Here is a 17,273-nt window from a genome sequence, read left to right on the forward strand (position 1 = left end):
ATTAATGTCGAGCAATGTTTAGATTACTACAAATATGAAACATGGTTTAAGAGTCGTTATACAAAGGAAAATTCGCGTTACTGTATCCCTAAGGCTGGGAATGAGAGAAGTGAAACTTTTATGTTTTAAGGTTTTTTTTCGACTACATATTTAAGTTCTATTTTCATTTTCCAAATCTTATACACCTTCAGTTAGCATTAATTTTGACCGCGTATTTCTGAAGGTGTTGTTTAATAGGCCATTTACTTGAGATTAACGACATTTTTAGCACCTTCGCCCATTGACGCTTTTGGGTTATAAAATATTCTTCTCTTTGATAAAGAGATCTCAAATTTTGTTTACAAGCTTGATCGATACGAATGAGAAGTGATTTGACGCAAAATAGTTTATCAATATCAACGTAATGAAAGTCACACCTTTTTACGACTAAGCGTGATTAGAAGACATGCACGCCGCACTTCGTGTTTGTTTTATTGTGTGTGTAAACATTTACCAACAGGATACTTAATATAAGTACCACCTTTAATCGAATAAACTGGTTTAATGTGCATCACATTTCTCGAATTCTTCGCGTGACGCGGGCTTTATTGTCAATCTTGTAATCAGCGTTGACAAGTTTACAACCGTTATGAGATTATTGATTGATATATAACCCCAGCTACCGTTGTGTTATTTCTTCACGGGGTTGTGTTATTGTGTCGGGGGACCTGCGGGGGTGGGGGCGAGAGTGGGGGGCCAAACTCTGTGATCCATGTTTTACCGTACAATTGTTTCAATCGTTCGTCATAGTTATGTATAATTACCGTAAGTATTATAATATAGGTTTCCTTTGACTTGATTAGTTTTGGTTCAGTTGTTGTGGGTAGTATATAGGTTTATAGCCGCTTGGAGGTGAGGTGAGGTAAAATGGGGTTTAACGTCGCGTCCAAGATTATGGCACTGATATAGCGACGTGCATGCACGTGTATGTGTGTGTGTGGCTGCTTGTACTAATCCGGACTGATGCCGATTTATAGTGCTAGCACACTGAGATACCATGCCGCAGTTTAACATGAATACCCCTACTCAGACACAGTATACTGACTCCGAGCCGACCAGTCCTTGTTTTAGCCCCTTAATGCCGAGCGCCAGACGGGGGTAACAACAAGTACTATCTTTTAACGTCTTTTGGTATGACGCAGCTGGGGATCGAACCCCGGAGCCTCCGCTCTCCGGGCGGACGCTCTACCATTAGACCACGGAGGCGGTCATAGCCGCTTGGAAGGATTGCAGTTATATATTGTAATGTCAGCCTGGAGAAACGCTCAAAGTGATGCAGGTCTTAGTCGGGGTGAGGTGAAACGGGTTTAACGACGCGTCCAAGATTATTTCACTTATACAGCGACGTGCATGCACGTGTGTGTGTGTGTGCGCGGCTGCTTGCAATAGTCCGGACAAATGTCGGTTTTATAGTGCTGGCCCACTGAGATACCATGCCGCAGTTTTAACATGAATACCGGTCCCACTCGGTATATCGGACCTGTGAAGAAGCGGGATAGAATTGGTCTTCAGCAATCCATGCTTGTCATAAGAGGCGACTAACGGGATCGGGGGTCAGGCTCGCTGACTTGGTTGATGCATGTCATCGTATCCCAATAGCGTGGATCGATGCTTATGATGCCAATCACTGGACTGTTTGGTCAAGACTCGATCAATTACAGACCACCATCATATAACTGGAATATTGCTGAGTGTGGCTTTAAACAACAAACAAAGAAAACAAACAAGAACAGCATACTGACTTCGAGTCTACCCTTCCGTGTTTTATCTCCCTTAATGACGATCGCCAGTCAGGGTAACAACAAGTACCAGCTTTTAATGTATTTTGGTACGGCGCTGCAGGGGATGGAACCACCGATCTACTACTGTCTTGTATCTACTAGAGGATGCGGGACTCAGATGTTCAACACTTCGGTTGGGTGGGGTAGCTTAGTGGTTAAAGCGTTCGCCCGTCAGGCCTAAGACCCGGGTTCGAATCCCGACATGGACATATGCAGCCCATATCTGGTGTCTCCCGTCGTGATTTTATTGGAATATTTCTAAAAGCGGCGTAAAACCATACTCACTCATTCACTCACTCATTTAGGAATCATGTAAAGTAGATTCATAGACAAACGACGTTGGAAGTAATATTATCAAACTATAGGTACCGGTGGATGTACCCAGGTAATATTTACCAGAAGCTTTCATTTGACAAATAGAACACCCGGTGTCCAAAAAGTGCATCGGGATTGTGCTTATCGATGGAAATGTACTTGCAAAAACACAAGTGGTTGTCTGCAACATGTCACGACACGCATGAATCATATCAATGGCGATATTAGCAATCGTAGTATAACGACCATCGAAATCTGAAATACGAAGTAAAGAATTTAAGTTGATGAATGACGACATTATGAAGTCTATTTAATATATAATCTACATAACCAGAGTATCGTTGTTACATATTTGTTTCAAGTGATAATATTATTCAACATTTTGATCAGCGGTACATCAACTACAGAACAGTGTCTTGCTTTAATTACATAAACTATCAATAAAATCTGTTTTCTTTTAACACTTGTAAATTTGTGTTAGATAATAATTCCTACCTTTATCCGACCTAATCCTACTTCAGACGATCCCTAATCATGGTGATTAGGACTGGGCGTAAGGAAAATATTTATAAACCTATCACTTAATTCAGCATATGTTTAGATTGAAAAGCACTTGTTACGGTTAATCTAATGTTTTTTGCAAAACGACATTTTAATTGTATAAAATACTTAGTTTTATATGCGGTCAGTCGACAGGACAAAGGTGGTGTATTATTATTTTCTAGTTATCTACCTGTTCAGGTATGCATGCTGTTTCTTTGAAGTGCCGCTTTGATCTATATTGACCGTATAACAATGGGCGACTTCAGGTAACGACCCAAGGATAGGCCTTCACTTCAAGGTAGAATTTATCTAACGATAATGTACTTGGTGTCTTGTCCCTCCCTGTGGCTTTGAACTGAATCTTTAATTCTAAATCATGTAAGACAACAATTAGAATTAATTAAAAGCCTTTGGTATGCGCTTTTGCAACCGATTACGGAATTCGTATTTATAACTGTAAACAAGAATATGTTTTAACCCTAAAACATATACAGTAGATTTATAAAAGCAAAATATTGAATCCATTCTATAAATTTGACTTTAATTATTAAAAGAACATATATGGACGTGATTAATCAAAAATATATAAACGTTAGTTTAATCTATTGTGTCGTGTTTATGTTGGTGATTTCTTTAAATTTAACGCCGTGATATGACTGGAATACTGTTAAAAGCGGCGTTACACACAACTCACTCACTCTTTAAATTTAGGTTCAAGATCCAGATTTATCTTTTCAAGTATTGATATTTTCTATCCGGTGGAATTTATTAAAATTTCCAAGAATCAATAACTAAAGTTGTAGATGCATTATTATCATAATCACTGGGTCTCAACTCGCTTTCGTCAATATTGATTACGTTTCGTTTAGAAAACACATCTTACGCATATCCTGACATCAAATCTCTCAAATCATTGGCAAAGAAAACTGCTATTATTAAACAGATACAGACGCTAATGGAATTGACTAAGTATTTGTCTATTTTTATCACTCTCATCTTCTATTCCTTCCTGCCCATCCTTGCTGCTCAAAGGCGCCAGATTGTATCTGTCAACCCCATCCCTGTTATCAGCCACACGTTGGCAAATATGGAAACTATAATCCCAATTTGACAAGACGAAATAAGCAATTACGCTAGTATCTTAATACCAAAATGAACCAGTATATAATACAAAATATACTTGGATCTTATAAACGTGATTTTGTAACTATGAAAGGCGGTGTGTTATGACAATAAAGCTATATCTGATCACGTTATTACTGACGGCTTGTGTACAATGGTTCGCGATGTCTGTGTACAGAAGACTGAACACAATAGAACTTGATGACAATCTTTGTATACCTTAATTACCTCCCCTGATATAATTTAACGCCCACGGGAGTGTTGAAGTCGTTTTATTCATTGCTACAACGACCGGGGGCATCAGTTGCTTTTGTCCAACATCTAAACGTGTATCAGCAATTACTTAGTGTAACATATGATGATAGTGAAAAGCAAAATTTGTTTCTTCGTGCTTTTTCTCTATTCATGTTGTCGACATGTGTGATTGTATTGTCCTTATGTCATGCAAAGTACTTTGTAAAGAAAATAAAGATATATATTATATCTAAGTAATGTTATATTAAATTGCAATTTGTTTTGGTTATTCTTTTTACCCAAGGAAGAACAGCTTTGCTTTACATAATCAAATCCAGCAAAATAACCAATAATCTATGGTATATAAATTAATAACACATTTATTCGCGACTACCTGTGAAATACAAACGGTAAAACCGTTTCCACGTTCAAATATCTCTGCAAAATACAGCGTCGATATTACGTTTCCTACCATATCATGAGCATATGTCTATGTATCACTATCAAATAGTGATGATACAGGTGTTCATATTCTGACCTACCGGTGGTACCCGTCACAAACACATACAACGGCAAGTCAATTGTTCACGCGAAAAGATACGGGAACATATGATACAATTCAAAATAGGGAATTGTATGGACATCATTTTTGTCACATTAGCGTACAATTTGGAATATCCTCCACGTGTCTACCATAACACTGTTTGAAAGCTTTACTGGGGCCTTGAATGGTGTAACCTTAATTAAACAACTTCTTATCAAGAGTCGGATGACGTTCTTTGAAATTTTGGTTGAAGGACCATAGTCGAGTATACCTAAAAATATGAAACGTGGACGCCATGTGCGGGAACTGTGGGAATATTGCTCGACGAAAAGGGAATGTTAACTATTGGAAAATTGAAGTCATCCTTCTTGTCATACAGTCTTGTGAGGAGTAGTATGTCCCTCTGAATCTGTATGCAGAGATCTTAATACGAGATGAAGCGGTCCTTTATTTCTACTTCAGGTGGGTAAATCAGTGGAAGGGAATGTCCTTTTGGTGGTTATTGAGCCATAACAGATCATCGATATACCTGAAGCTTAAGTTAAACCTCTTGGCCAAATTACCTTTATTTTCACTTTGCCAATCAGAGCAGACATTCTGATTCATATGCGCATGAATAAAGCCCACGCATTTTGCATAACACCAGAAGGAGCCTGAAATAAAAGTCAAATGATAAATCGACTGAAGTGTTTCTTTTTCAGACTGTCGAAAGTGTCACTCTCGACTCCGGCGTAATACATATACAGTAACGTACGGTTATAACGAATTCAGAGGGACTACTAGTTTTAGTTCGTTATAACCGTAGTTCGTTATAAGTACATATACAGCATGACTACAGCAAGTAGTCGGGACCAAAAAAAAAGTTCGTTATATCCGTCAGTTCGTTATAAGCGTGTTCGTTATAACCGTAGTTTACTGTATCCGCTTCTTTAGTTTTGTAAAATGCTCGATGCAGCTTGCTGTGCCGCAACACAGAACTAATAGATTCTGCATAGTAACCAGGTGATATTTACTGTTAGGTTGCAAATATCCTTTGATGATGTTTCTTAGGCTTTTGATATACTTCTGTGTCTTTTTGACCATGTATCATTGACCAAATGTATCATTGTGGCGTCTGCATCATCACCACCGACAACATCATTACGCCTTGTTTCTCAATACATAGTCCACAGACACACACGGAACATGTCTTTCAATTCAGGAATCTTATAAGATTTTTTATTAGTAAACCACTTTCACTGGTTTTGTACAGTAAAACATGGTATCTCACGTACCCATAATGTTCAGATCGTAGATACGGGCGTAGCGTAGTAACGGCATGAATGTTTTCATGTGTGGTACTTTTACTGGCAACTAGCTCCCAGGTTATTTTACAGTATACCCCTGTCCAGATCCGGGAGGGAATTGATCTTCAGCAACACAGGCTTGTCATAAGAGGCGACTAATGGGATCAGGTGGTGAGGTTCACTGACTTGGTTGATACATGTCATCATATCCCAAATGCATAGATCGATGCTGATGGTATTAGTCACTGGATTGTCTGGTCCAGATTCGATTGTGTACAGACCGTTGTCACGTGGCTGGAATAATGCTGAATTCGGCGTTAAACAAAAAAAAACCTAAAAAGAGAATATTGATCCCACAAAGGACGGGTATCGTGTTACGTAAATACTAACTGAATAATGTAATTACATAACATTGACATGCCAATCAATATCACCCCCACAATGCACAATTCATTGTTCTACGGAATCAACTCCTGTATAATGCAGTGCCCACATCAAACCCCATCAGTAATTGCATTATGTATGCATAAATGCCTTTCAGCACTTACTCACAATGATGTAGATGCGAAAAAGCCCGTTTTCAGACCACAAACGAGATCGATCAGTGGACAATGGTGACCACTGTCCAGATCTCTGGCACTTGACACTTAGGAGAAAGTTATTGGGGTCACTACAAACAACGTGAATAAAGCAGTCATTGTCACTCGCCTACTTAAACACTTTATGATGGTCGCCGTTCGGAGACGTCATTATGCAGGGGTGAATATACTGATATATTTGTACATTTTTGCCTTGAAGGAAAATACTTGACATTTTCATATACCGCAGTAATTGTGTTTAATACTGTGGTCATTTTAATTATATTGATATTAGTTAGAGGTCAGTGGGCATATATAGCAATTAGTCGCTCAGGAAATGATTAAGGAATTGTGTTGTACGTATATCATAAAGGTTAACAGCTTAATTGATTGCAATAATGTGCAAAACACAGTAGCGCTACTTAGCTTGTTTTTTAATTGATAGTTTGGAACGTTATATCATTTGGCAATGTATTGGGTAATTTCCCAATCCTCGCATAGCAGTATATCGGTCAGGTAGATATACTAGTATTACATTATCAGTTATCAATAGGTGAGTGAGTGGTGTTAGTATACATGCGAATTAGTGTCAAGGTGTTATAAAGTTTTAAATACATAAAAGGTAAAGAAATGAATATGTTATACTGACTTGACTTAGAGTGTATGTTAACGAAGATTACACCAATAAATCAAATATATAATTAGCGCACCAGGTAATGGTGAGAGACACACATGTCCCTAAAAATTGAAAGGTTATTTGCGTTTTCACGTTCTTTTCGTTGCACATAGATGAGAGGAAACAACATTAATGTCACACAGGCATGACGCTATTCAATTCTCATGCAAGTTTAATACGTATCTGTATTACATGGTGTTGGCTGAAATTATTGTTATGTTTACAATTGACTTGCCTTAGCATGTGTTTATGACCGGTGGGGCAGGATATGATCACCTTCTCGCCTACACCCGGCATCATCATTTGATTGTGATTCATAAACACATGCTCGTGATATAGTTGGAATCGTACAATCGACTGTTTTTGCAGGGTTTTTTGTAGGTAACTTTTATAGTAACTCCGATGTAAATATATTGTTTTATAACTTCTAGGAATTATGATTTTCCTTTCAATTTTGAATTCATGAGCCTGTGTACGAGCTTACATATAAATCAAACTTTCATACTTCATAAATGTATTTACTAGAAGGTTTATTTATTTCTCACATGTCCTATTTTGAAAACAAAAAATATATGTTCAATTATATTTCTTAAATCTTCACAAACTTCGGGTATATGATATCATTAGCACGACCCAAATTTATACATGACGTCCACTAACCTTGGGTTCGAATTCCCCCGTTATGATCCTTGGTTTGTCAGCACCATACCTGTGGGTTTGTCAGCACCATTCGTAGTTTTTTCTCTGTGACCGGTGGGGCAGGATATATATGGTATGTTGTTTGATCACATACCCTTTCAATTGTTTCTTCTGGTTTTTGGGGGCACCATGTAACACCACCTGGTGAAACATACAATGTAACTGGACCCTCTGGGTACTGGCGGTATCGTAGACATTTCTCAAAATGAGATCCATACAATTTATAGGTTTTTCTAAAAATACAGACAACAACGCGATGTAAAATTGCAGTGCAAAGAAAGTATACACTTGAAAATCGGATTCGACCAAAAAACACAAACGTTATCAAACATTACAAGGATGAAAACAGGCTCCGAAACACTGCAAATATAAGGTCCTAAACACAACTGTGATACCCCTTCAAATACATCACCATTGAATGACCATTTCTTGTTTCTTTCATTCTTAGCCACCATCAAATTTGGTGTATACTGCCTTCGGCTGGCTGTTTATTATTAATGAAAATATGGGAAAGTTTGTGGTTTAGTTTCTTCCAAGTGTTTACACACACATGTACTTTATTATTTATCAATGATGTCTTCGAGATATCATGCAGCATCTTTGGCTCGTGTTTCTGTGTTAATCTGTGCAGAACTGAGATAAATGTTCCTTGGCGCAAAAGGTTTGACATTTATGCCCGTATTCTATTTCCGGATCGTATGGTTTATATAGCCATTTGGGCGATACGGAAATTAGACATATAGTTTTTTCAAGTCAACAATTATTTGAATATGCTTCCTGATGTCGTCGAAACGTGAAGCCTGCGGAGCTTTAATCTGTATGGTGACTTATCGCCATCTCGTGTACTTGTCCTCGGTGCAAACGCTCAATGGCGTGCCAGAGATAGACAGCACATGTCCCTGATGCAGAGAAGGGATCACGTCAATGAGTAAAGCAGCCTTCATTTAAAAATTCATTAATTAAGACTGAAATTGTATATGTTGTCAGAAGATATGATCAAATAGGAGATACATGGTATGTATTTTCAGATATATTGTGTTAATGGATGTTTGATGCGAAGAATATGTTTTAGGAAAAGAAATTTAAAATATTAAAACATATACCTATTAGTCACGATGAGACGAGACGTTTTCAAGACTTGAAAACTATTTTTGTGGGGAATGTCTCAAGTAAGCATACTTTGCATTCGATTTCTACTGAATTTTGCATTAAAAACCATTATAAATATAAAAAGACACATTATATTGATTTTTATGAAATGAAACTGTAGATGTTTTTCACATGAGCTGTTACGTGAAGTTAGAGGATACACTGATATGCCAATGAAGACGAGTACTTGTTCACATTGTACCCTTAACAGTGATGAAGATGAGTATCATTTTCTGCTTGTGTATCCTTTTTTTTCCCAGTTGAAAATGAAGCATATACCATATGAATAGTGTGTACAACCAAATATATATTATTGCCAGTCTTTGTTGAAAAGTTATGATGCACTAATATGAAGAAACATGGCCATGTATATCACGCATAACTATAACTACAGTAAACTACGGTTATAACGAACACGCTTATAACGAACTGACGGATATAACGAACTTACTGTTTGGTCCCGACTACTTGCTGTAGTCATGCTGTATATGTACTTATAACGAACTACGGTTATAACGAACTAAAACTAGTAGTCCCGTTGAGTTCGTTATAACCGTACGTTACTGTATAACTATAACCGGCAACATATATACGAAAGTAGATACTGGAAACTTGGATTAGGCCAAACGTTATCAAAGCGTTACAAGGTTGAAAACAGTCGCCGAAACACTACACAAGTACGATACCCGTATCAAATACATCACCATCGAATAACCTTGTCATGTTTGTTCATTTTCAGCCACCATCAAACATCAAAGATAATTTATTTTGCTCGACAGTTTATGTAGCATATGGCATATAGCTCTTATCCAACAGTGTATATACAGTGTACTATAGGCCCATGACATCCTAATTACGGACATAAAACAACAATAGACTATGAAGTCTTTTCTTAGTCAGTTTTAAAGACTTTCCCAAGGAGATTTTCCTGGGTAAGTGTTTTGCGCCATGAAGAGTCCTGTGGAATATACCTATATGAAAGATTTATAGGCAGTTAAGATTGCTAATAGGATTTTACAAGCATCAATCAGCCCGTTACATCAGAAGAATATGCACACCATCATATATTCTTACCATTGACCACACACGGTGCCTGGCGTAAGTAAATATGTAAAAAATAAACATGCGTGTCAAAAATGCAATTATTTCAAATGTCTTCTTCTGAAAGAATATTTTTTTATGTCACACTATTACTTCCAATATTCATAGAAATGGGTAATACATTATAGATGTAAAGGATTTAAAGTGTCACCTCATTTAAATCCATGCCATGAAAAGGAAAAATGAGCATTAAAACCGACACCCAAGTTACAACCTCCCCCGCGAGGAGACTGTAAAATTAGTGCGCCCCAGTCCAAGAAACCAACTAGAAGCATACACATCCAAGCTTGAGGGCACCCGTAAATACATTAAACCAAAACTCTACACCTCATTTTCAGCTGAGAATTACAAAAACATTTAGTTTTATGTCTTTATTTGTAGAAATTTCACACCATTCTCACAGCTTCTTACAAGTCGTAAACTTTCAATATAGGCGACATAATCCGACGGCAGGTAACAGGGGAGGAGAAAATGACGTTCGTTGGCCATGAAGCCTCAGGGTATGTTGGCGTTAACGGCTAATAGTTTAATCCAATGAAAGAACTAATTTGGAAAATAGGGGACGTCGAACGATGGGGTAATATGACATTTGGTCCAGTGGTCAAAGATGGACGAGCTTACAATACCACAGTGACCACCGGTCAAGGTTCATCAAGGTGCGCTCTATCATCGTTTGAACGCCGACTTCAAAAAAACGCCGAAACGTTAGTCTCGAATTTGTAGTGAAAGGATTCAATTCTGTGATGATTAGTTCGCCTTGTGACCCTGCATTAGAACTGCGTTTCGTAAATAACGATAGAGTACCATTTAATTTGTGTTTTCGAGTGTTCTCCAGCCGGTTATCGTGTACCCTTATATTATCGAACACGATTCGTTTGATCTTGTTGATACGGGCTAACGTCTTACACTATAGCGCTTTATTGGACTCGATTGTCGCATTCAAAGTTATGTAGTTAATCTGGGCATCTACTCGATTTAAAGGCTACGACTGAAAGGATTAATGTGATGGATAAACAGTTATCATTGTCTGAAACAAATAAGAAAAACAAGCATGTTCGTCGCCCAAAGCACCTCAACAGACTATGCACTAACGTGAATACATTGCTCCGATTTGTAGTTATGTCACAAATGGTTTGCCAATACCTGGGTTGAGATGGGGATGCAGAAAAGACAAATAAAGTATTTATAGATGTATAGCTTATAAATAGTATACATGGATTCAGTTGAACTAAATCATAGACACATTGACTCATATTGCATAACCGTTGTTAATCGGTTTGGGCAAAAGTAGTTGTTTAGTCCTATTTCTGAAATGTTCCTTAATATAGGACTGGCAGTAACGTGCAATGCATTTAGTTGTTATTTCTGCCAAATGAGAATGTTTGTGTCTATTAATTGTACCGTTTAAACTCAGTGTAACTTTAATTTACCTTTGACGTCGATATGTGCCTGTCGTCATGAACTCACGATGGTAGAAATCTATTATATGTATGGCGGTAATATATTGTAGTCCTTTTAATGAAACGTATTTCAGACAAATAAAACATTTCTGGCTGTTATAAACAGGATACCAAATTATAACCTGATGATGATGATCTGGTAATGTTCTTTTGATGATCTGGTAATGTTCTAGTGATACTCTGGTAATGTTCTAGTGATGATCTAATGATGGTCTGATGGTCTAGTTGTACCTGGTATTATTCTAGCAATGTTCTGGTGACAGTCGTGCGGTGGTCTTGTTATGATCTGATGATGATCTGGTGATACTCTTGTGGTGGTCTTGTAATAATCTGATGACGATCTGGTGATACTCATGCGATGGCCTGGAGATGATCAGGTCGCTATGATGCTTCTTCCGTGATGACCTCGACGATCTGTTTGCTATGATGACGATCGAGGGATGTCCCAGGCATATAATGTACATTCGGGGACACAAATAATCCCTCGAAAATAAAATTACTCTTCCTGACAAGGTATAAAAGATGGAAAATTGGGTTTTCTTGCATCTACCCTAACACACTCAAAAGATATATCACATGTCATTCGTCATGATATTATTGTATTTGAATTTCGCATGACAAATTCAGTATTGAGTGTCTGCAACATGACGAGTGTCATGAGGAAGTCTCACATCGATGGTAATGTGGGGTCACTGACCAGCAGTCTCGGAGTGGTCAAGCGTTGAGTTGACATCAGCCGGACAATGTAATCCACCGACAGGGGTTCTTCACCAAAGCAGCAAATGTGCATCTGCTAACATACAATATTTCGTGTATCGAAACACCCTTTGGAGACTGCATATATGTCAGTGATTAAATAAGAATTGTGAATAGGTATGTGAATAGGTATTTGAATAGGTATGTGAATAAGTATGTGAATAAGTATGTGAATGAGTTTATGAATAAGTATGTGAATAAGTATGTGAATAAGTATGTGAATAAGTTTATGAATAAGTATGTGAATAAATATGTGAGTAAGTATGTGCATAAGTATACGTACAGGGATGCATGATTAACATTATTCTTGGCCACGATCTTGTTAAAGAACACTTACTGGCTATTTTTCATAAATGGTGAGCACGAGTAACTGTGCTTCCTAATTTACAATGATAAATTGTTGCTGCCTGTTGACGAAAAGCATCATTAACCATGAAATAACGTCTAGGCATCGTCCAACTGTTGCATGTGTTGCTGCACACTAACATATACATGTAGTCTATAAAATAGTTTATTACACAATACACTTCCTTCTTAATGTGTGTCTTATATAAAAGGTAGATATACTTACTTTTTGTTCGGTAAACTACATATGTTTCATGGCAATGATGTAGGACGTGTGTTTCGGAACAAAGTTTCAGGTTTCAAATCTAAAGTAAAAATGCTCTGCTTTAAACTAATAATCGAAGCACCTTGGACTTCACGAGATCCGTAAATATTTACCTCCAGAACATTATTCCACAAGGTTATATGACTTCTCGAACCGTCGCATGAACATAATTACTGTTTTTAAACACAAAACACATTCCAGAAAAACACGCACCATATTATTTTGTATGTAGCATGTCGAAACGACAATAGCTTTCTGCTTTTATCTGTACCAAACCTGATTACTTCAAATTTACTCTCGACGATTTAATGTACACGACGCAATTTCCAACAAAATATTTTCGCTAATTATATTGTCTAATTTCATTAACATCAATCACCTCTAATAGGCACTCGGCTAACTGTGGTGTTTATTTCAGTCCGCGTGGTACGGATTTCAAAACAATTCACAACAATCGACATGTCAATCACAGCATTATGTCCTTTGGAAAACAATCTAGAACCATCCGCTATGTGAGTTTTAATCGCTCACAATCCGCGCTATACCCTCAAATTTCCCATCCCGTCCCCCCGAGGCAAAGATGAAGGGGCGTGGTGGCTCAGAAATTTGTCAAATTCTTCAGTCGCTGTGAATTTTTTTTGGCTCGGACACGCACCTGCATCTCAAGAGCTGGAGGGGGAACTGTATGATTGTAAATCTGATTACAGGGAATTGGGGTCATTGCTTATTAATTTTGAACTTTGGTTCATTATTTCAATTAATTTTTTTTTCGTTTTTTTTCAATTTGGTTTTCGGGCAAAGCTAAAAATGCCTTAAACCTTTCACAAGTCGATTTCACTAGGTTGCCACGTCAATTTTTTATACCTTTACATATTTCAACCGCCTTTTGAGAGAGAATAAATTACGTATATATTTTTATCTTTTGACACAAATTGTTATTATACGACATTTCTTTTTTGAAACATGAATAACGTATTTGTTGTCATAGTTCATACTCGGGATTCATATCATAACCCAAATCTATTAAAAATAATGCATTTTAATCATTACAATGTTTATACATTCTATAAAAAGACGTCTGTATGTCTTACACATAACAGGCATGTTAAATGTCGGATTTTAGATTCTTTCAATTTCTGAACCGTCACGTTTTCAAACAAAACACAAAGACATAAATTCGACACACAAAAGAAAGCGTATGGTTGACGTCAATCTGTAAATGCAATGATATATTCTCACATGATTGTCACATAAAATAGAGAAGACCAATTTAAGTGATATTTTCTCCATATTTTTCCACCGTTACTTCATTGTGCTCGAGCCTTTCAATAGCTCCCCTGATCTCGAAACAGTAATAAAGCTCCACCATACCTTCCATGCTGTAAGCTAAAGCGTTCACTCTCCTGGTGAGTTTATGCGGCTAACGAGCTGTTCGGTTCGGACTGTGGGGTTTTATTACCCATATTTGGGCCCCAAATTCTGCCAGTATGCAAAATTTTGACGTCGCACGCTTTGATTTTATAGGCAGATAGTGGTCCTGCACTTTGAAACGACAGGGTGCAACAATCAAAGTTGGCATCGGGTATTTGAAAACGCTACTCTGGGATATAAAATGTCGGAGTTCATGATGGGAAAATGTTGGAAAAGTATGGAGATAAATAGGACTGAAAGTCAAAACGACCATTATCGACAGATGGCTAGTTCATAGTTAATCTTCATCTCTGAATTGGAAACAATTATGTCAGCTATTGTATAGTTCCATTGTGGCGTTGATATGTGATGTGCTAATAACGTAATATTATCATCATTTATAAAAAATGATGAACTTCCCAAGTCACGGACAGTTGATTTTTACGTGTCTATTCAAAGTCAATTGATCTCATTATTATGTCATTTATTGTTTATTTTATTATCTGATGTGCTTCATCTTTTGGTTCTTCCACCACAGAGTTTTATATTGAATAAATGAATTTAATTAACTTATTTAACTATTGTTTTCCAGTCCGTTTATTCGAATTCAGAACGTGATAGTTTTCGTCAATGACACTAAGCTTAAATGAAAAGTCGCAATATGTAGAAATGTGGCATTTGTCGATTTCCAAACATGCGTCACTCCATACGAAGTGGACATCACCTTATGGAAATGCCATTGATGAAAATATAAATGAATCAGATTGAAATTAGAAAAATAAACTTCAAAGCCTAACACATATATCCTTCCACTCATTTTTGGAATGTGTTTAAATATCTGTGTCAATTCTGAACTCGTTGGCAAGGTTAAATCTCTTTCATTATCAACCGAAGATCTCAGCAACATATGTACTGAGAAATGGGGAGGCACGGTAAAGATATCCTGCAAATTTATGTACATCCACTCCAGGGGTCTTCTCATAAGGCAGGAACTATTAGAGTTATCTGCCCATATCAATATGGCCAGGAATGGTGTATAGACTCGACGAATATCTACGACGTCTTTCCTGATTATTTTCTTCTTTTAGAGGAAATAAGCTTCCAGTGCGACAGGTCTTCATTCACACGGCCCTATATTAAAATTATCCTATCTTGCGATGACTTTCATGATATTTCCACTATGATGGAACTGAGGATATATAAGGTCAAGGTCAAGGTCAGTTTGCTTTCAGTGCTTCTACCAAAACAAATTTTACCAAACTATTTTCTTGCTTATTTGTGCATGTAGTCTTTGATTTTAAATATGAAGTAGCTATTTGGCAGTTTCTTGTTGAGATGTATGCGTACATTGTTTTATCGCATGACATACACAGACTGGCCATTATGTGTGTATGAAAGGGTGCAATGTGATAACGGTTAACCGTTTCTGTTAACTCTCTTCCTATTCTGTATCCAGGATACGTCTAAAGAACCGGCCTTCATCTTGTCACAGTCTGCTCCCCATCTTACGCAAATTACATAAAAATGTCTTTCTGCTGCTACATTGATCTGATTACTAATTGAGGTCTTCAAGGTAGTAGTTATTTCAAACATAAACAAGTTTGTCAATCTTTACACATTCTTAAATTCGAGACGACGCATGCGCAGTGTGAACGACGCGAGACCCGCCACGAGTCGAACATGTCGAGTGATATTTGAGGAATACAAACGATGCTACCCATTCATTATTCAAGATTCGTTACGCTGAAGATAATTGTTTCGTGTTGGTTTCGAGTCATGTTACAAATATCCGCCTTCGGGATGTTTGTTCAAAGTAGGACGTCTGAACCTTAATCTGGGGAAGTCATTAGTACACGTGACTAGTCGCGCGACGCTCGATTTAAAATGCGAAGTTTAAAAACTTCGAACTCAGTTTAATTGTTTATAATTGATGAATGAATGGTCAGGTTTAGGAAGTCATATATCACATGCTTTAAGGGTGTGTTATTGTTGTTTTGGATAAATTGAGAAGATTGGGTGACGCAGTTCGGTACTTGGTGATTTATTGTATTTGCACCCACACATCATCATCATCATCACCAATTATTACCAGCCCGCCATCATGATTATCATTTATATCATCACCGTGTCGTCTTTCGCGATGATCGTCATCGATATGTTCATAGATTCCACCTTGTCCTCTTCATCATTATCATTCCTATTGTGTTTAATGTGCATACGTCTTTAACATCACCATCAGCAGCAGCACCATCACCATCACCATCACCACCATCACCAACATCACCACCACATCATCATCATCATCATCATCATCATCCCCATTGTGTGTTTAATGTGCAAACTTCATTGACATCTTCACCACCATCACCATCACCATCACCATCACCATCGCATCATCATCATCATCATCATCATCATCATCATCATCATCATCCATCATCTTTCCAGTCGCCATGAACAGCAACAGCAGCGGAGTCATTATCGTTATCACCCTTGTTTTTGGTCCTGAATGCTCACACATCACAATCACTGACATTTATCATCATATTCCTTGTCATCACCACCTTCACCTCACAATTATCATCATTATCATCATCATCATCACCATCATCATCACCATCGCATCATCATTATCATCATCACGTTGCCTTTAAATTCCGATCTAGTTCTGGTTGGTTGACAAATCTCGGATATGACAAACGTGTTAAAAAAATTTGCAGTTATACTAGATACAAATTTATTCTTGCCCCCATATCATAAATAAAAATATTCTTAGCAGTTGATCATAAGGGGTTTAAGGGGATCATAAAGATCTTTTTGCTTCGCCTGCAGCAGAAAACATATCAAAAATATTTTCGCAGACAATTCATGACAATATTTTCCCCAGTTCCCTGACGCTCACAAAGTCAACCTGACCTGTCCTTAACCTGGATGAAAAGCATTCATTACAAAAAAAAAATTCATCAGAAA

At 37.4% G+C, this 17,273-nt stretch overlaps 1 protein-coding gene across 1 annotated transcript in view; it reads right to left on the bottom strand.

Annotated features, from left to right (window-relative positions):
* LOC139448651 (mucin-2-like) overlaps positions 1-16,782 on the bottom strand; it is a 77,685-nt gene extending 60,903 nt beyond the window's left edge. The window contains exon 1 of the mRNA XM_071230211.1: positions 16,646-16,782. Coding sequence (XP_071086312.1) covers positions 16,646-16,782 — 137 coding nt within the window. The remainder of the gene's footprint in view (positions 1-16,645) is intronic.
* Positions 16,783-17,273: the final 491 nt, after the last annotated feature.

The sequence above is a fragment of the Haliotis cracherodii genome, unplaced genomic scaffold (genome assembly GCF_022045235.1).
Source record: "Haliotis cracherodii isolate W230 unplaced genomic scaffold, xgHalCrac1.p SCAF_7, whole genome shotgun sequence".
Classification (NCBI taxonomy): domain Eukaryota; kingdom Metazoa; phylum Mollusca; class Gastropoda; order Lepetellida; family Haliotidae; genus Haliotis; species Haliotis cracherodii.